The sequence below is a fragment of the Herpailurus yagouaroundi genome, unplaced genomic scaffold, assembly GCF_014898765.1.
Source record: "Herpailurus yagouaroundi ecotype Mexico unplaced genomic scaffold, PumYag 141, whole genome shotgun sequence".
Taxonomy (NCBI): Eukaryota; Metazoa; Chordata; class Mammalia; order Carnivora; family Felidae; genus Herpailurus; species Herpailurus yagouaroundi.
This window is the reverse complement of record NW_024412396.1, coordinates 46291807-46313070: the sequence shown is the minus strand read 5'-3', so window position 1 is coordinate 46313070 and position 21264 is coordinate 46291807. Positions and strand designations below refer to the sequence as shown.

The 21264-nt window shown below is 43.9% G+C and overlaps 1 protein-coding gene and 1 long non-coding RNA gene across 10 annotated transcripts in view; one reads left to right on the top strand and one right to left on the bottom strand.

Moving 5' to 3' along the window:
• Positions 1–3242: 3242 nt before the first annotated feature.
• Positions 3243–21264, bottom strand: part of SIPA1L1 (signal induced proliferation associated 1 like 1) — a 365218-nt gene continuing 347196 nt past the window's right edge. For 7 of the 9 annotated variants that reach the window (XM_040477574.1, XM_040477573.1, XM_040477570.1 and 4 more), the window contains 4 exons: positions 9649–9795; positions 8214–8328; positions 5849–5933; positions 3243–5207 (listed from right to left, as the gene is read on the bottom strand). In XM_040477574.1, coding sequence (XP_040333508.1) covers positions 5064–5207; positions 5849–5933; positions 8214–8328; positions 9649–9795 — 491 coding nt within the window. In that variant the 3' untranslated portion in view covers positions 3243–5063. The remainder of the gene's footprint in view (positions 5208–5848; positions 5934–8213; positions 8329–9648; positions 9796–21264) is intronic. The other 2 variants (XM_040477576.1, XM_040477578.1) reach the window with 1 other exon arrangement.
• On the top strand, positions 11622–16367 carry LOC121032001 (uncharacterized). Its single transcript, XR_005791033.1, has 2 exons — positions 11622–11728; positions 16272–16367. It is a non-coding gene; the product is annotated as an uncharacterized LOC121032001 (long non-coding RNA).

Sequence of the window (21264 nt, the reverse complement as noted above, 5' to 3'; positions counted from 1 at the left end):
AAAAAACCGCGTAGGGAGACAGGCTCATTTAAAATAACACAGCGCTTTGGTTAAGGAAAAGGAATCATAGATGCATCCCCGGAACATATGACAAGATGCCTTAAGGAAAGCATTTGTCTAAAGGTGCAGAGTAAGGTACCCAAAGCTTTAGGTTCTTTTGTTTGGGAGATCATTCAGGTTGACAATGGGTCACAAGAGGTCCAAAGAGAAGGATGAAACGAGCTGCATTTGTTTAAAGGCGGGGCTGTGCCTGGCAAAGGAGGGGTAAGGGAGCAGAGCGAGAGGTGCTCATTTAGAGTTCAGCAGTGGAAGGAAATGTGAGCTCTGCACACTCACAGGACTGAAGGCAGGCTTGGCCAAAGGGGAGTTAAGGAGAAGGGAAGGGAAGGTGAAAGGGAAGGCGTAGAAGGGAAGGGAAGGTGAAAGCTCTCGGGGGCGCATGAAGGCAAGACAGGAGGAAATGCTGCATTTGCAAGGCTGGAGGGCCCGGAGGGCAAGTCTGACCGGGTGCGGAGGGAAACCCAGGGAGAGGCAGGACATCTGTGGGAAGGAGCACGAAGAAGGGTCAGCGCAGGAGCCAGTACAAGCAAGGTTGCAATGATCATCTCTGGAAGGACCGCCAGGCTCTTCGAGTCTCCGAGCTACAGCTTATCTAAAGGGTATGGAGCCTAAGCAACCCTTCCCCCCCCTTTCCGGGCAGAACTGGAGAAAATGGGCTGGTCTGCGGCGTGAGGATTTAGGTAAAGGTTTCTTAACAGGTGGGGCAGGTATGAGGGCAGTCGAAAACTCGCTTGAGAACTTTGAGGTTGGGTAGGTTCTCAGAGATCGGGGTAAGCAGGCGGGGCTGAATTTGGAAGTCAGCGAGTGGAAGCCAGCACTCCCAGCTGGAACCACATCTCCCAGGTTTTGTATTCTCGTGTGGCCCCACACTGTGGGCCTGACCCAGTACCCTTCCCTGGCTCTCCCCTGCCTTGTTCTCCTAGGTAGCACTGCCATCCGAATTGCCAGTCGCCCCAAGGTGACCAAGTTCACTCCTTGCTGACCTGGTAACTAGTTCCATCCCCTTAATGGGCATAAGGGCACTCCTGTACCATCCAGTTAACACAGGGATTTAAAAGTCAAATGGCAGAACGATTCATGCAACTTACTTTTATTTAAAAAAAAAAAAAATTTTTTTTTTTAACGTTTATTTTTGAGACAGAGACAGAACATGAACAGGGGAGGGGCAGAGAGAGAGGGAGACACAGAATCGGAAACAGGCTCCAGGCTCTGAGCTGTCAGCACAGAGCCCGACGCGGGGCTCGAACTCACGGACCGTGAGATCGTGACTTGGGCTGAAGTCAGACACATAACCGACCAAGCCACCCAGGCGCCCCTTAACTTACTAAGTTTTAATTTAAAAAATGGTCTTTAAACTCTCTTGAGCTATAGTTTAAGCCTGTTTCCCCTGCAAAGTGCTCTGTGGTTGGCTAACATATCAAAAGAACACTCAGGTATATGGCGTAAGAGCCTTATACTGTAGCATCTGTTTCTTTTAATTATTAATGGATACGGATGTCCACCTGTTACCCCTATTCTTTGAAAGGCCTGCTTTTAAATCATCACCCGGGAACTTGGAGAAAATACACCACTGAGTACCCACCCCAGACCTGCTAACTCATGGATCCTGGGGATGCTGCCCTGTGACCTGTGTTTTAACAAAAACCTCCAGGTGATTCTGATGGAAGCTCAAATTCGAGAATCGCCATTCTAAGAGACACGGCAAAGGGTTGAAAGCGCCTGCTAGGAAACTGAGTGGGGGGAAGCTCATCCTGGTTCTTCCATCCCACCCTGCTATTAACACGTCAGGATACTCTCCCAGAAAAACAACATCACAGCCTTAACATACTGGAGATGGAAGACAGGTTGTGTCTTCAAATTTGCCAGTCAATGGCTTTATTTAATAGGTGGTTCCATTTAATCCTTCAAACTACATCACATGGTTACTATTTTGCCAGATGAGGAACCCAGACTCAGAGATGAGGTTAACTTACCTACAGACACAGCTGCGGTGTAGTGGATGGGACTCGCGTCCCAGTCGAAGTCAAATGTTTGTCAGCGTGTGACAACTCCTTACGGATAGGTCGTTAGTGGCGTAATTCACACACAGAGAGGTATCCAACATTCCCGTGGGATCATTCTTTTAGAGTAGCAGAGTTCGTGGTGAACAGCGCCTAGGTCTTCACTGGCCATGGGTTTCTGGCCCAGGTATGCCATCTTGCACTTTTCACGTCAACTTTGGTCACGCTGGGGAAGTGGCACCACAAAGCTGCTGACAGGAATCTACGGTGAGACTACGGTTCGTTCTCGTTCTGCATTTAACTACAGAGAAATGGCCGAAGCACACTGGGTCGATTTCCTTTGCCCTTGGACTATCGGTTGTATCCCCGTCTGAGGAGTTAGTAATCCAACCCCACCCCATCTGTTGATCACAGGCAGCAGACAGGAAGCGCAACCAAATGGCCCCGCCAGTCAGCTCATGCACGAAGACCCTCCCTCAACGCGGGCTAATGGCACCTTCTCCTGGGGACTCTCAACCCACGTCCACGCCCTTCCCATCAGGTAAGAATCATGGTCTAAACAGACCCTTTTAGCTTGCGAATCAGAGTGTCTGGGGGCATCCAGTCTTACCCTGACTTGTAATTCTAGAAATTGTAGAATTGTTGAACCAAATGAAAGGAAGGAACCCTGTCAGTTCTCAATTAGCTGCACCACTGGAGAGGAACAGTGATGTGGTAGCTTTTAGAAATTTGGTTCCATCCGGCTTTGGAATGCATTATGATTTTTTCAGCAGATTAACTTTCCTAATTATATTTTGTACAGCCTGATATTAACAGGCATTTGTATTCCCGGAGCACACAACATCTAACACAGATTTGGGTGGTGTGGTCGAGGCCGTCCAAACATGTGCTGGTCTCGGGGAATGACAGTGTTGTCATGGAAAATCCACACATGGATAATGAAGAAGGAACTACTTAGAAAGTGCTCTGCAAATATTAAATTATAAGCAGCGAAGCCAAATCAGGAATTCTCTAACGAGGAACAGAGAATAAAAAAGGTTATTAACATTCTAAGAGGGGCAGAAACTTGGAAGAATCATCCTTTAGTGTTAAGGGAGCCTGATGAAAACACTGGTTGCAAGGAGGGTCAACGGGTTACTGGGTGGTCTTTGAAATGCGAAAACCTCAAGCAATAATACCAAAGCGTTTTAAAAGAGCATTTAAAATGAATTTTATTGTTTGAATTTTACAAGTAGTCTTTAAAGGCTTCAAACAAGAACTCTGTTGCAAAACTCTAATAAATAGCTTGCCCCAAGTTCCCAAACAAATGAAAGACAAAATAAAAACTCAGGATAAGCAAGACTTCAGAATGCTTGGATGTTAGCAGTATTTCTCATTCACAAAGAGATTATCAGGCAATGTAACAATCTCCTTCATACAAGTCAAAGAGAGAAAGAGACAGACAATTGAGATCTTTACAAAGCACTCCGAAATCTTCCTATTTTCCGTGATGGAAATGTCACCAGGAAAAAAAAAAAAAAAATCCCTTGAAAAAAATCACAATCATGAATGAAACTGTAGCATAAAAGTCTGGTGGAGGGGGTGGGGAGAGAAGAGAGAAAACCCATCCCATTCCTGTCAGGGTTGGAGGAAGGAGCCGAGATCACTTGGGGTAGGGAGCTTCCACACAGAGGACACTACGTTGCGGAACTTTCCCTAGATCAGAGTTGCCACTGAAGGGACCCGGGTGTCAGCTGAGTGACATTTTATGAAGGCAGGGAACAAGGCCACCAGGGGTTCCCTGGGTTCCTCAACACTGGTGGGCCCAGCGTGTCTGTCTGCAGGACTGGGAGCCTTGGAACGATGACCAGAGGCCCCAGAGTGGCTAGAGCACTAGACAGGACAAAGAGCACATCAAGTCATTTCTGCAGCGGAATCCTTCGGCCACAAAGGGATTCAGCAAATGCCGTGCTTAAATCGCACACTGGGACATGCAGGTTTCAAAGCCCATTCTGTTATCACAGTCGTTGCTCCTAACAAGCAAGCAGGAAACAGTTTAACATTCACTTTCCCTAGTTATAAACACTGGTGAAATCTGGCTTTGGAGAGGATTGATTAATTAACATGGTCATTTTGAGGGCGCCAAAGAGCCCAATTTTGCCACATTTTCATCTTTAAACACCTCGAACAAAAACTGTACTTTTGACCAAAATGCAAACGAGTTTTTAGTCTGGAGGAATTCTGAACCCAATGAACGTTTGGGGCCAGGAAGCCGTGGAGAGGCGGACTCCAACCTGGTGGGACTCAGTCACACCAGACAAACAGGGGCCCATCTGCCTGGGGAAAGGAAGCAGGGGAGGAGTTACGTCACAATGCGGGACAGGAAGGGGGCGTGGCCCGAGGCACGAGCCCGGTCTCTGGTGCACCTGGCGGTAACCCTGACCTGCCCACAGCGGCTAGGATAGGGACAAGGGCACTAGCTCATGCACAGGCCATTCAAGGGAGGCAGGCGTTTTCTTAAAGCACCTTCCTCCCCGGACGTTTTAGGAACAGAGGTAAGGAAATCCCCCTCCCTAAACAAACAACTTTTAAAAACTTTTATTAGGAGCAATGACATTTGTCAGGATAAGGAGGGAAAGCTTGGGTTACCTGAAATAGATCAGAGCTAATGGAAATAGAGGCAGATGGGCCAGGACAGCCTAGGCCCACTTTTTTTTTCTTTTTTTTAAATACATAACAGATAAAGATATTGTGCAAAAAAATAAAGACATTCACATTTTAGCAGTTAAACTTTTATTTTACTTTTTAAAATTTTTATTTACTTTTTCGTTTTTCTTTTCTACAAAAGGCAGATAACGATTGTTGATCTGCAATCGTGTTGTGCACTCCCCGAGAGGGGCCGGAGTAGGAGGCCGGGGAGGAGGGGTGGGGAGGCAGAGAATGCTTTCGGTGTCACGGCTAGGGACTGCCAAACCTCACCGGAGAGCACCCCCGTGCCCCCCGCTCCTGTCCCCTCAGCCTGCCCTAGCTCATGTCTATGGTGTTGAAGACCCACTCGGTGAACTTCTTGAGCTTGTCTGAGGCGTTCTGGGACTCCTCCTGCAGCCTCAGGTTGTCCTCCCGCAGGTGCTGGACCTCCGCCTGGAGGTGGGCTTTGTCTTCTTTTTCCTGGGAGGGAGGGGAGAGGAGAGAAGGGCTGGGAGGGGTGGCCAGGGATCTGTCTGTACCCTTCACCCACTTCTGTTCTTTATCCTAAACATCTGCTAACAACGTGTGAACATGGCCTGGTACTAGACTCGCTCAAACCAGGGGACAGGTCTTCTGGAGACTCCCCACGGTTGGTTTCGGAAAGCCAACACATTCATGGGTCCTTGAGCATCTTCAAGAAGGACCATCTTAACTTTTGGACTATTGTTTGGTGGCTGTTGGCTTAATACAGTGAAAGCCACTCGAGCAACAAAACAACAATTCTTCTTGTGTGAAGAAGGGGTGTGAAAGCCCAGATTAACAATGAAGACATGTGGGTCTGGGCTACTGACCCCTGAGACGAGGAGTGGGGAGGCCGAGAGAGGGCTCGGTGGGGCTGGCGGGGGTTCGGGGGCTTTCACAATTGCTCTGCACGTGTGACAACGAAGGCCCTTCTTGCGCAGTGTGAGTCAGTGGGAACCGGGCTCCAGGTGGCCCGCGGAACACGTGTCCCGAGGAAACAGGGACAGACGGTCCACGTGGTCAGTCCACGGACACTACTTAAGAAGGGCGTTTGTTCAAGCACAATTTGCACGGACCAGGCACTTTGAGAATGTGTTTACCTTCTTCAAGTCTTCCCGGAGCATCTTCAGCATACCTTCCAGCTGGTCCACTTTGGACGCCAGAGTGGGAGAGGAATCCTTACTGCTGGGGGCAAGAGACAAAAGACGGGTGTCAGGAGAAACCTCTGTGGCTGGGTTTGTTTGGCCCTTTTTTAGTGAGGCCGCTGTATTTTTTTTTATGTCAGATTACTCAGTACGGTGACCCAATGTGCGTTTTCACTTTAAAAAGGAAAAGGTAATCTTAACAAAAGGTAATACAAGGGTGAATGCAGCCAATCATTAGCTTCCTTTGTTACAGACGCTGTCACTTCATGACAAGAGAACACAAGAATACGGGACAGAAAGTGAGAACGGGCTCTGGCAGCGGGAGAGGCACTTTCTGGCAGACACAGCCGTCAAGCAGTGCGGTGCTCCCTGCTCTCTCCAGCGGCTTTGAGAAGAGAGCCACTCCTCTGTGTGCAGAGGGGCTGATGTCAGCTCTGCCTCGGGGCAACCAGGATAGCTAGGTCTCTGGTTCCCCGTAAAACAGTCTGTGGTTACTCATCCGGCTGCAGCTAAGGTATCGTGCTCTTGTCTTGAAAGCTTGTCTAAATATCTTAAAATACGTAAAAAATAAGACCAGAGGTTTCAAAAGCTCGTCAGTCCAACCTTAATGTCTCCTTGGCTATTGTGATGAGCAAACAAGGCCTGCAATTTTCTTTCTCCCAATTTACCTAAGTGCTATAGCAATGCCAGGCCAGTGGGGCACCAAAAAAAAAAAAAAAAAAAAAAAAACCCGTTAGAGGATGAGACAGCCGGGCAAGGGCTGAAGACCCTTGTCAACTGTTCTTCGTCCAACTCCTGTCTACCTGAATTCAAGCTGTGGAAAGTTCCGGTGAGTTCCAGCCAGATACGCCACCTCAGAGTCACACAACCAAGAATCTAGAGCCTTCCGCTGGGATTACACATGGCTACCACTTCGCAGAGGTCAAAAGGGAAGGTACAGACAGACCAAAGTTTTGGAATCAAGAAAAGGCAGTCTCGAACTGTGTTGATGTCTTTGGCTAATTCTAGACCTAATTCTAGATCTACAAGCCCAAAAGGCAAAAACTCACAGTGCAACAAATGAAATGATAAGAATCTGCAAACTTTTAAGATGGGGGACGACCAATTCAAACCCTTAGCAGCCTATCTTGACTTGCGAAGGTTTGCAAAGTGAATTTTGTGTCTGTGTACGCCTTGAGTTTTAAGAACACATTTAACGTCATTTATTTGTTCACTGAACAAAAAGAAAAGTGCCAACCATCACCCTCATCTTATGATTCCACAAAGATTTAAGAACTAGTTGGCTCAATAATCCTTAGGAAGATGGACTTGTTCATTCAGACTTCTCCCTGTTGGAGGAGGCCCCACCCTGGGTGGGCTTTTCCTTAAAGTTCTCAACGGCCAAGCTAACTGCAGCCCTCCCACCAGAGACACCTCCATGATAGGAGTGAACGCGGCCTCCATTATACTTCTGACCAACAACACATTCCTCCTCTTCTCTCTTCTGAAGGGCATTTCCTTGCACACTTGCTCCGAGGAGTCTTCAGGAACAGGTCCCACAGGCTGTCTGGATAACCTATGCCGACCTCACTTTTCCTATTGTCTGTTTCTGACCAAGTTTTAGAGATACCTGGATTCTTAACTGCCCTCAAAAGGTTTTAAAGGGAGATTTCAAATTGATGAAATTATTCTGTGTCAAGAAGCACTTAATGCGTGTACCATGGCAGCCCATGGGCTGCTTTAATATCCATAATATGACACATATATATCCAACATCCTCACCGCTTGAAACAGAGGGAAAATGGAAGTCTGCCTCTACACAGTTAAAACCGAAGTCAAAATCCCAGCTCCTAACTCTTAAGAAAACCCTCAAGGCCTCAGTCATTGCTTGCCTTTCATTCTGTATCTGATCTCTCTTACCCACCCTTGTGACCCAGACCTAATGTAGCTCTGAAGCTGCCCCCTGGGACCTGCAAAGATAGCGCCATGTTCCCGAGCACGACCAACAGAGAGCAGAGGGACAGATTCCAAAACCAGGCTCAAGGCTACAAGGCAAGTGATTTTTCTTACCTTACCTGATAAGCCCCGAGGGCATACGTGTATCACAATGTCAAATAATGATGACTATTCATGATTCTAAGTCACCAAGAACAGTTTAATCATGTTTACAGTACTTAGTTACAAAGCGTTCTAAAATGTGATGAGGAGCCTGGCCCTGTGCTGCTGAGCTTTGAGCAGCTAATCAAAGGAGACGTGGCCTCCGTCTCCTCTTCCCCACACTTGCTGTCACTAGAGGAGGCGACACAGTGCAGCGCGGTGGCCTCACCACTGGGTAACCGACCTGCTGTAAGACTTCATCTGGGCCAGCGCCTGCTCCTCCAGCTGGTCACTGTTGGACGCGGCACTCAAGGGGCGGTGGTTTTCATCAGCAGCAGCAAAGAAGGAGGCTCTCTGGACTGGAAGGGAGAGAAGAAGCCATTCAGGATGTTAGAGCCATATCCTAGGTCCTATCTCTCAAACGTCAACAACTGGCCTACACCAAGGGTCAGATCTGAACAGTGTGTGCGGAGGCCTCCGAAACCTAGCTCCTGACCCGTGTAGGAAAAAAATTACTGTTGAAGCAGTAAGAGGACAGTAGCGTTGTCAGTTCTCTTTGAAAAATACTTGTGAATCGATTTGTAGTCCTCCTTTCATTACTCATCAAAGTAGCATTCTATGAAATGTTTCCCTGGAAACGGGCATTGTGCCAAATTTCCAGACCAAGGCTTTCCACCGGGTGAGGATATATAATGCACTTCTAGAAATGTTTTCCACAAGATAGCTGGCTATCTCCTTTGGCTTCAGCCAAAGTCCAACCATACGTATTCCAAAATATACCAAACCAAAAACGAGCCAAGAAAACGAAATCAAAGTTTGAAAAACCTCTCGTTAAAAACTCAAAACTACTTCCATCTTAGATAAAAGAGTGACCAACAAATCGAAAGTTAAAATCAAGACAGTACTGGGGAAGTACCATCAGCTAACATGGGGATGGATGCCCTGTGGACTCTGCCATGGTGGCCGGACTTCTGAATTCTGTGGCCTAATCCATTTCTCCTGAAAACTCTAGCTTGACTGAATAGCTACATTCAATTCTTCAAGCAAGAGCAAGACAAGCCCCAAACCATTCATCTGCTATCACCGTTTTTTAAAGAGTATTTCCAGAGAGTTTACATTGACGAACATAGAGTGAAGTCAGTCTATTCAAAACAGGTATTTGACAATTTTTGTCCACATACACAGCATTATTTAGTCACGGGAAATGTGCTACCAGAGTCCGGAGAGGTGAACAAGGAGCACAAAGGGAGTGTCCCTGACATTTGTCGAGACTGGGGCCGGCCAAGTGGACCAAGCATCCAACCACGCACTTTGCAATGATGTCTTTACGATGCGGTGAAAGACTCTCTCTGGACGTGTGATCTCTTCAGTCAAGTGACAGCTGGGATTCCCCCCACACCCTGCCCTCCCCACGCATGGGCAGGTGAGGCACAATGCTGTGAATTCCTCTGTGGAGGAGATGGCAGGCTCCACCTGTTTAAATCACGCAACGTGTGCCCCTACCGAGTACTCGGTAACTGTGGGTTCAACTGTTTCTGGCTGTGCCGGTCAAGTCCATGTGCTGTCGGGGTGTTGGAGGAAACCAAGTGGACAGGGACAGACCGGAGCCTCGCACCGCCCAAACCCCAGCGTGGCCCTGCCGGTCCTGTGCTGTCCTGTTTGGTCTGCAGCAGACTCACCCTCATAGGCCTTCGCAGCGTCCACCAGGTTGGACCAATCCAAATCCGCAGCAGCATCGGGCAGGGGCATCAGGCCAGGGTCGGGCATGGGTGGCCTTCGAGTCTCCTGGACGTCAGTGAGGGAGCTGTCCGAGGCTGAGAACTCTCCTACAGGAAGAGAAGAAAGATCAGATACTTCTCATGCCCACAGGAGAACCGCTCAAGGTCTTACCCAGTTCCTGTTACCACAGCAGATTTCTAACTCAGTTGTTGTCTGGAATCTGTTTCTAATCCAGCAGGCCACGAGGGGCTGTCCTAAAGCTGATGTGAACCAGGAGCTGGCTTCTTCCAGTCTTAACTCATTTTTCAATAACCTCCCTCTATCTCATTTCTAGTAGTGTGAGACACAGAAAAGTTAGTTTTGCACCCAGGCAACATGTCTGCTTTTGTGGGAAGCTGTCTGTCTACAGTGGGGCCCAGGGTGGCTCCAGTGTCTTGCTTTTTTTCAGTCAAGGATTCAGGCTAGGATGCTGAAGTGTGGTTTGACAGACAACTGGGGTTTGAAGCCAGACCAGGAAGCTTGTTGGTATCTGTTCCAGGGGATAGTAGGGTCGTTCTCACTGGACTGGGACCCGGACTCTGACCCACCTGCCTGTGGACCCCCTGCACCCCTGGGGCAGGAGAGACAGACTTCTCCCCAGACCCCGCTGGCCCTGTACCCTGGGGATGTGTCTGCAGGGCAGTGTGAGCACCGAATCAGATGATGTGAGGGTGCTTGATTATCCAGATGGGAGTTCCTACAAGAAGGGGATGTTAGGATTGGTGCTGGCCTTCTTCCCCTTCCCAAGGGCACAAGGAGCTACTCTTGGGACTGGTTTGGGATCACGGCAGTCCCACAGCCTGAGCTGCCTCTGAGGGGACCATTTTAAAAATACAGATAGGAAGCCATCATAAGGACAGACCTCTGCCTGGCCTGGGGCAGAGAGTGAGCCACCGGTAGGCTGCTAGTGCTCAAGTTCATAGGGCAGAGAACAGAGGGGGAGGGCTGCTGGGCTCATGACGTGTAAATGCTCTCAACAGGGCAGAGTGTGACTGCAGCACTAAAATCCATGCCAATGTGAGCTAAAAGCTCAGCTGAAATCACTAAGTGGCTCCAGAAATACCTGTTTACAAGGAGTTAAAAAGTTTCACCAATTATGATAGCCTGGTAAACCAGAGTATATTTAGTGCTTGTTTTCCCTTTCAAATTACATAAAGAACTGCTCTGAACTGCAGCTGCCAGTTATTAATGTGCTTAAAATTAGCAAAATTGTGAGTAAATGGAAATCAACAAATACTGCCAGATATTAAACGCTTTGCTCTGTTTAAACCTGCTCCCACCAAGGGTAAGTGGGTGGAACAATTTTGTGTGTCACTCACAACCCCTCTGCCCTTTTCTCTCTGGTGCCCAAATTTCCATACGTGAAAAAGAGGTTGCTGCTTCTGCGTTGCCCAAACACATTTCAGTGACAGTCACTGAAACAAGGGCTGAGGGATCGGCCCAACAAGGCTTGCTCCATTCAGGACAGGGGGGCACACTGGGTGCTGGCTGACTTTCAGGAAAGTGAGAAGGCATGGCTTCCTTGGCTGGACAATGACTGTGGGTGTGATTTCCAGGTCGCTTAGAACGGAAGCCTCTAGAAGACAGGGTCTCCTTTGACACGACATATGCAGACACGCCTTCACAAAGGGTTTGTCACAGGAGCAATGGAATTCAGGGAAGAGGAACACCAATGCGGAGGCACAAGGGGAGAAAAGGGTAGGGCCTATTTGGTCACCACCAGGAGGTTTTTTTTTTTTTTTCTTCTAGAGTCTAGATGGTAAGAAGTGGTCATTTCGTGTGTCACCTGGTTCATTGGAGGGTGACCTCGAAGAGAAAAGAGAAGCCAGATAGGGGAGAGGAAGCAGCTGGAATCTGAGAGAAGCTGGCATGATCCCTGAGTGATGTCTGCCATCGGCGAGAAGGGGACTGTAGAGGGGAGCAGGGAGAAAGCAAACGAGGCAAGCAGGAGGGTCAAAGAAAACACTGCTCCAAAGAAGTAGCAAAGAAAGGAAGAGAAAGGTGAGTACAAATGGAGGCAGAATGTGAAATAAGGGCAGACAGGCATAATAAACAAGCAGGACCAGAGGTTCTATAATAGGCATCTGCTGGGCTGGGTCACAGTGGGGAGCGTGGGTGCAGAACCCTGGAATATAGGTGGATAGAGAGAGGAGAAAGGAAAAGAAGAAATTTAAACCCATAGTGCCAGAATATGGCCTTTAATAAAATTGGGATCTAGTTAGGTCACAGAGCAAACAAGGTATTTATGAACCAAAGGCAAGAACATGGAGGTGCCTGGCATCAATACTCTGCCTTTCCCTAAGCTAGTACTTGGCTGCTCACCAAATGAATGAACTGACAATGACTGGTGGACACCACAGGCAATACCCTCACAGTCAAGGAAAGATAGAACAATGGAAAGTCTGGGTTCATATGGTAGCTGGAGGGAGCCAGTGGATACAAGTCTCTAAAAAATAATTTAATGTTAGCCAAATCTGCCCAATCATAGTAAGCAGCTGGGAAGTTTGGTAAAAATATAATGCCAAAACTATACCTGTGTATTAAAACTGAACTTCAGCAGGTCTTGGGTAAGGTCTGGAAATCTTACCAAGCATGCCAGGAGGAGGTTTTTAGATGCATCTGGAGTCTCAGTTTTTATGGCTGCCACCCAGGGGATGCCCCTTGCTCACCTGGCTCTGGTGGCTGCAAGGGGGGGGGGGGGGGGGGAGGGCTGCATTCCTGGGTCCTATGGGATTTAAACAATTGGAGGGACAGTTCTTGACAGGCTACCACCAGCAGGGCACTGCACAGAGAGCAGACCAAAACAACTGCTAGTCTTCCTGTGACAGAGGCTTATTTGCTTGTTCTGGAGCTTTGGCCTAGGGGCAGGCTTCAGGTTTGGCACACAGCTAGGGGCCCACAGAGGTGCTCACAGGGCACAGAGGCCAGCGGATGCGATCTTTGTGCTTGCCCTCTGCTTTCCCCCAGCCTGCTGTTCTCAGAAATGAACTTATACACTCATCTAGTGTGCTGATTTTTATGACTGGCCATCCAAGGTGACACTATGAAATCGCCTGGCTCTGGTTAGATTTGCATACTTGCTGCCAGAGTGTCTGGTTTACAATCAGTCTAAGTCTAGCTGCTGAGATCCTTCCCTTTGGGGACACTGGTCTTGGCACACCCCCAACTACTGAGATCCATTAAAAATAAAATAGGCCCTTTGGACAATCACAGAGGTTTGAGAGACAAGAAAGAGCTAGGGCAGGGTCGAACAGTAAGGTTCATCTCCCACATGAGGCCACTCCTTTAAGACTGGGAGAGGCAGCTGTCTTATACATAGACCAACACAAGGAGTCCAGACAAAGGAGGAAACAGAGGAATATGTAACAAACAACAGAACAAGATAAAATCATAGGAAAAGTCCTTAATGAAATGGACCTAAGTAACCTGCCTGACAAAGAGTTCAAGGTAACAGTCATAAAGATGCTCACTGAACTTGGGAGAAGAATGGATGCACACAGTGATAACTTCAACAAAGTTGAAAGACAAAAAGAAAATACAAGAAAATATTAAATAGAAGTCACAGAGCTTCAGGATACAATAATTGAACTGAAAATTATACTAAAGAGGTTCAACAGCAGATTAGATGAAGCAGAAGAAAGGATCAGTGGATTCGAAGACAAGGCAATGGAACTCACCCAATCAGAGCAGCAAAAAGGAAAAAGAATGAAAAAGAGTGAAAATAGCTTAAGGGACCTATAGGGCAACATCACACAGACCAACATTTGCATTATAGGGATCCAAGGAGGAGAAGAGAGCAAAAGGGGCTGAAAACTACCCTAACCTGGGGAAGGAAACATCCATCCAGATCCAGGAAGATCAGAGAGTTCCAGATAAGATGAACGTAAAGGGACCCACACCAAGACACATTACAATTAAAATCTCCAAAATTAGACAAGGAGAGTATCTTAAAAGCAGCAAGAGGAAAACAACTTGTTATGTACAAGTGAATCCCCATTAAGACTTCAGCAGAAGCTTTTCCAGGCCAGAAGGGAGTGGCATGATGTACTCAAAATGCTGAAAGAAAAAACTGCCAACCAAGAATCTTCTACCCAACTAAGTTGTCCTTCAGAATTGAAGATGAGATAAAGAGTTTTCCAGACAAACAAAAACTAAGTTCAACACAACTAGACTGGCCTTACAAGAAACATTTAAGGGACTTCTTTAAGCTGAAAAAAAAAAAAAAAGAGTGCTAATTAGTACAAGAAAACATTCAAGTATAAATCTTACTGGAAAAGGTAAACATATAGGAAAGGTGGTAGTAAAATAATTACTTATAAGCCTAGTATGAAGGTTAAAAGACAAAAGTAATAGAAGTAACTATTTTACTGTTGGCCCTTCAACAACACAGGTTTGAACCACATGGTTCTATGTGGACTTTTTTCTATAAAATTTTGGAAAAATTTTTGGAGATTTGCAACCATTTGAAAAACTTGCAGACAAACCATGTAGCTTAGAAATATCAAAAAAAGTAAGGATGTCATGAATGCATAAAATATGTCTATTATAAAAGTTAAAATTCATTAAAACTTGCACATACAGTACATGGCACCACTCACAGATAAGAGAAATATGAACAAAGATGTGGTATTAAATCATAATCGCACAAAATTAACTAGAGTACATACTGCATCCTACTGCAGTGATTTTGTAGCTACTTCCTGTTGCTATCGCAGGGAGGCCTGGTGTGGAACGTATATCCACTCAAAATGCAAGTGAGGCTAATCACCTCTGCATGAGCAGTTCTTGTCACCAGTAAACTGGGTATCACAGTAAAAAGTGATCTCCGTTCTCATATACTTTTCATTGTGTTTAGTGCAATACCATGAACCCTGAATAACACCATGGGACCCATTCGAAGTGCTACTAGCGATGCTCAAAGTTTTCCCCCAAAGCAGAAAGACATGAAATTACCCAAAAAAAGTTTAATTGCTTGATATGTATCATAGATTGAGGTCTCCTCCTGTAGCCGCCTGCCATTTTGAGCTAAATGAATCTTGCCTAAGGACCATTGTGGAAAAAGAAGAGGAGATTCATGAAGGCGATGCTGCAGCTGTGCCAGTAAGCACGGAAGCCTCGTACTTTCTGTGAAATATCTTTTTATCTCATATTCAAAATGCAGCTCTTATGTGGGTGCAGGACTGCTGATAAGAAAGGCATTCCTGCAGACACTAATAGGATTCACGAAAAAAACATAGTCATCACGTGACAATGCAAAGCAAAAGGAAGGTGAAAGATTTGAAGCTGTAGAATTTAATGCCAGCAAAGGATCATTTGATAATTTTAGAAAGAGGCTTGGTTTTACAAATGCTCAAGATAACCAGAGGAGCAGTTCCACCAACCAAGATGCAGCAGACAAGTTCCCAGATGCCATTTAGAAAATCATTGAGGAGCAAGGATATCTGCCTGAATGGGATTTAATGCAGACAAAATCTCTATTCTGGCATAAAATGCCATAAGGGACACTTATTATTTACTCCATATGAAGACAAGTCTGCAGCAGGAAGGGATAGGCTAACTCTACTATTTTGTGCAAGTGCAGTTCAGGTTAGGATCAGGACTGCCCTTATCTATAAACTCACTCACCTCTGAGCCCTGAAGGGAAGTAATACCAGCTTCCAGTCTTCTGGTTGTACCAGAAGGCCTGGACAATGAGGACTGTTTTTCTGGACTGGTTCCATTGATGCTTTGTCCATGAAGTCAGGAAGTACCTTGCCATTAAGGAACTGCCTTTTAAAGTTCTTTGATATTGGACAATGGCCCTGGCCACCCAGAACCCCACGAGTTCAATACCAAAGGGTTGGTTTACTTGCCCCCAAACACGATATCTCTAATTCAGCCTCCAGATCATGGAGTCATAAGAACCTTTAAGACTGATTACACAGTACTCTTTGAAAAGGACTGTCAACACTATGGAAGAGAACCGTGATAGAGAAAACACCATGAAATTCATGAAATCGTCCTGCTCAAGAAAACGGTCCAGATGTTGTGCAGGACTTCACAGGATTGATGACAGAACCGACCAAGGAAATCATGAAGGAGCCTATGGACATGGGAAAAAAAGGCAGGAGGTGAAGGGTTTTAACATGTAGATCTTGGGGAAAGCCAAGAGCTAACAGACACCACACCAGAGGAATTAATAGAAGATGACTTGATGGAGAGGAGTTATTTCCAAACCAGTGCCAGATGATGAGGAATGAGACGTAGAAGAAGCAGTGCCAGAAAACAAATTGTCACAGAAGAGTTCGGGTTATGTAGAACTGCTTTTGACTTCTTTTACAACAAGAACCTATGATGTGGACACTGAAAGGAAAGCTAGTGGAGGGTCATTATTGTATAGAAACATATTCAGAGAAATGAAAAAGCAAAAAAGTCAGAAATTGCAGTGTATCTCCATAGAGTTACACGGAACGTGTCTGCCTCTCCCACTTCTGTTGCCACCTCTGCTGGCCCTGAGACGGCATGGCTAACCCCTCGTCTTTCTCCCTCTCCTCGGCCTACTCAGTGTGAAGATGGGGTGAAGACCTTGACGATCCACTTCCGCTTCATGAATAGTAAGTAATCATCAGGCCATACAACTAATAAACTTACCTATTGTGTATGTAAGTGTTTTCATGTGAAAATCTAGTAACTGTACAGCAAGAACTGTAGGAGGTACCTGCGTGTCATCATCGTCATGGTTGAAATAGTCATCGTGCAATGTGCCAGTCTCGTATGGGAGTGAACAGCTTGTCCTTACATAGGCATAAGGTGAGTGATATTTAATATAAAAGTAGTAACGTTTCAGTTTTCTTCCTGTTTTGTATTTTGCTTTCAAAGAATTACATTACCATAAAGTATTCCTCTCACTCGTAATTGGGAGAAAACTGTGTATCAGTCTATTGGAGGTTAAGTGTTTTGTTTTTTTTTTAACGTAACCATGTTTCTAAAACTATGCTATACATATGACTAATACTTTATGCCATAAAACTTTTATAGCAATTCATTCATTAGTGTATACGCTAGGCTATCGTATCAATTCCACTAGGCTACCATAGAGCAATCATATTGCTGCTGCTTCATCATCAGTGCATAAATATTATCCTTGTAAATAAATATGCATTCCTTTTCACTTTTGCTGTCTAGTGTTAGTAATACGTGTGACATCTACAGTGTTTTGTATCATGAGACAAAGTTGGTGTAGGTACTGACCAATGATTAATCATGTAAGCAGACAAGGTGGACTTACAGTACAGTACCGTAAATGTACCTTCTCTTATAGTTTTCAATATTTTCTTTAATTTTATTGTAAGAATACAGTATATAATACATACAAAATATTTGCAAACGACTATGTTATTGGTAAGGCATCCAGTCAACAGTAGGCTATTAATAGTTATATTTTGGGAAAGTGAACAGTTATACACAGATTTTTTACTGTACAGGGGATTGATACCTCATACCCCCTTGTTGCTTAAGGGTCAACTGTAACTAATTAAGGGATAAACAAGATAAAAAAGGTGTAAACTGTGACATCAAAAACATAAATTGTTGGGGGGGTTGTAAAAATGTGGAACTTTAGAATACTTTTAAACGTAAGTTGTTATGAACCAAAAGTAAAGTGTTATAAGTTGTTATATGAAAACCTCATGGTAACCACAAAGTAAAAACCTAACAATAGGTAACGCAAAATATAAAGGGAAAAGAATTGTAGCACACCACTACAGAAAGTCATTAAACCACAAAGGAAGAGAGCTGAAGAAGAAAGGAACACAGAGGAACTACAAAACAGTAAAAAGTGTATTAGCTATCAATAATTACTTTAAATGTAAATGGACCATATTCTCCAATTAGAAGACACAGGGTGACTGTATAAAAAAAACCACAACCCCTCTATATACTTCTTACTTCAGAAATAAGGACTCACACAGACTGAAAGTTAAGGAATGACAACAGATATTCCATGCAAATGGAAACCAAAGGAAAACTGGTATAGTTATCCTGCTATCAGACAAAAAAGACTTTAAAACAAAGACACATAAGGATAAAGGGGCCAATCCAATAAGAGGATGTAACATTTGTATATATTTATGCACCTAACATGGGAGTACCTAAATATATGAAACAAATATAAACAGACCTAAAATGAGAAACAGCAATTCAATAATAGGGGATATTTGTTAACCTACTTTCATCAATGGATAGATCATCTAGACAAAGTCAATTAGGAAATATCAGCCTTAAATGACACACTAGGCCAGATGGACTTAACAGCTCTATATAGAACATTCCATACAAAAGCAAAAGAATGTAATTCTTTTCAATCACACACAGAACATTCTCCAGAATGGATCATATGTTAGGTCACTGGTCTTAATAAATTTTAGATGACTGAAATTAAATCAAATATTGTTTCCCACTATAACGGTATGACACTAGAAATCAATTATGAGAAAAAGGAAAATTCACAAATATGTGGAGACTAAATAACATGGTACTGAACAACCAATGGGTCAAAGAAGACATCACAAGAGATATCAAGAAATACTTTCAAAAGAATGAAGATGGAAATACAACATACCAAAGCTTATGGGATACAGCAAAAGCAGTTCTAAGAAGCAAGTTCATAGTGACAAATGCCTGCCTCAGGAAACATCTCAAATCAACAACCTAACTTTACAACTGAAGGGACTAGGCCCAAAGTTAGTAGAAGGAAGGCAGTAGCAGATCAGAGTGGAAATGTATGAAATAGAAACTAAAAAAAACCCCAAAGAAACAAAATATAAAATTAACAAACCTTTAAACTAGACTCACCAAGAAAAAAGAGAAGACTCAAAATCAGAAATGAAAGAAGAGACATTACAACTGATACCAGAGAAATACAGAGGATCTTAAAGAGACTACTACAAACAATTGTACACCAGCAAATTGCACAACCAAGACAAAATGCATAATTCCCATAAACACACAACCTACCAAGACTGAATCATGAAGATTATGAGACTGAGTGCTGCCTGCTATGCTAAAAGGCATGAAGACTGAACCATGAAGAAACAGAAAATCTGAACAGACCCATTACTAGTAAAGAGATGGTTGGGAGATTTGTGTCTACTGATTCAACCAAAAGCCCAGGAACAGAGGACTTTACTGGTGAATTCTACCAAACATTCAAAGAAGAATTAATCTTTCTAAAGCTCTTCCAAAAAAAGAAGAAGAAGAAAAAGGAACACTTCCAAGCTCATTTTATGAGGCTAGCATTACCCAGATACCACAATTAGACAGGGACACCGTAAGGAAAAAAATCACAGGTCAATGTCTCTGATGAACATGGATGCAAAATTAGCAGACCGAATTCAGTGATACATTAAAAGGACCATATACTATGATCAAGGGGGATTTATCTCAGGGATGTAAGGATGGTTCAACATCCACAAATCAATCAATGTGATATATAACATCGACAAAATGAAGGATAAAAATCGTATAATCATCTCAATAGGTGCAGAAAAGGCATCTGACAAAAATCAACATCCACTTACGATAAAAACTCTCAAAATATGGGTATAGAGGGGATGTACTTTAACATAATAAAGGCCATATATGACAAGTCCATAGCTGACATCACACTCAATGGTGAAAAGCTGAAAGCTTTCCCTCTAAGGTCAGGAACGAGACAAGGATGCACACTCTTATCATTCTGATTCTATAAAGTATTAGAAGTAGCATTAAACAGGAAATAAAAGACATCCAAACATGAAGTAAAATTTACTATTTGCAGATGGCATATTATATTAGAGAACCCGAAAGACTCTGCCAAGAAACTCTTAAGAATTAATAAAGGAATTCAGTAAAGTTGCAAGATACCAAATCAATTCTCAAAAATCTGTTGCATTTCTATACACTAATAACAATGTATCAGAAAGAACAATTAAGAAAACAATTGTATCAAAAGGAATAAAATACCCAGGAATAACTTTAACCAAGGAGGTAAAAGACCTGTACACTCTAAGCCATTAGAGACATCGATGAAAGAAACTGAAGACACAAATAAACGGAAGGTATTCCATGCTCATAATATTGTTAAAATGTCCATACTACCCAAAGCAATCTACAGAGTCAATGTGAAATTCCTATCAAAATTTTAATGGCATTTTTCACAGAAGGAGAACGAGCAATCTCAAAATTGTATGTAGTTACAAAAGACTCTGAACAGCCAAAGCAATCTTGGAAAAAACAAAGCCAGAGGCATCACGATCCCGGATTTCAAACTATACTACAAAGCTATAGAAATCAAAAGAGTATGGTATTGGCATAAAAACAGATACATCAATGGAACAGAGAGCCCAGAAATAAACACATGCATAACAGTCAATTAGTTTATGACAAAGGGGCCAAGAATATCCAATAGGGAAAAGATGGTCTTTAATAAACGGTGCTGGGAAAACTGGACAGCCACATGCAAAAGAATGAAACCAGAGCACTATCTTAAACCAACATAAAAAAGTTAACTCATTATGGATTAAAAACTTGATTGTAAGACCTGAAGCCATAAAACTTCCAGCATGTTTTCTTCAGTAAGCTCCCTGACATCAGTTTTGACGATGACTTTTTGGATTTGACACCAAAAGCAAAAATAAACAAGTGGAATACCTGCACACTAAAAAGCTTCTGCACAGCAAAGAAAACCATTAACAAAATGAAAAGGCAACCTATGGAATGAGAGAAACTATTTGTAAATCATATATGATAAGGGGGTAATATCCACAATGTATAAAGAACTCTTACAACTCAAGAGCCAAAAGACAATCTGATTTAAAAAATGGGCAGAGAATATGAATAGACATTTTTCCAAAGACCTATCGACGGCCAACGGGTAAATGAAGAGATGCTCAACATCATTAATCATTAGGGACATGTAAATCACAACCAAAATGAGGTATCACTTCACACCTGTTAGAATGTCTATTATCAAAAAGGGAAGATACAAGTGTTGGCAAGGGTGTAGAGAAAAAGGAATCCTAGTGCACTGTTGGTGGGAATGTAAATGGGTGCTGCCACTATGGAAAACAGTATGGAGGTTTCCTCAAAACAGAGCTACCATATGATCCAACTATTCCTATGATCTGGAAATTCCACTCTGGGTATTCACCTGAAGAAAATGACAACTCTAACTTGAAAAAAATATACTGTACCCCCATGTTCACTGCAGCATTATCTATAATAGCTAAGATGGAAACAGTAGCTAAATGGACACCTAAGTGTCCAATGATGGATGAATGGTACACACACACACACACACACAGCGGACTAATACTCAGCCTTAAAAAATGAAATCTTCCCACATGCAACAACATGGATGGGCCTTGAGGGCATTATGCCGATTGAAATAAATTGGAGAAGGACAAATAAGTCACGGGGTTTCCTGCAATGTACCACATGGTGACTACAGTTAATAACTGCGTATTTGGAAGCTGCTAAGAGACTAATGTTAAAAGGTCCCATCAAAAGAAAAAACAATT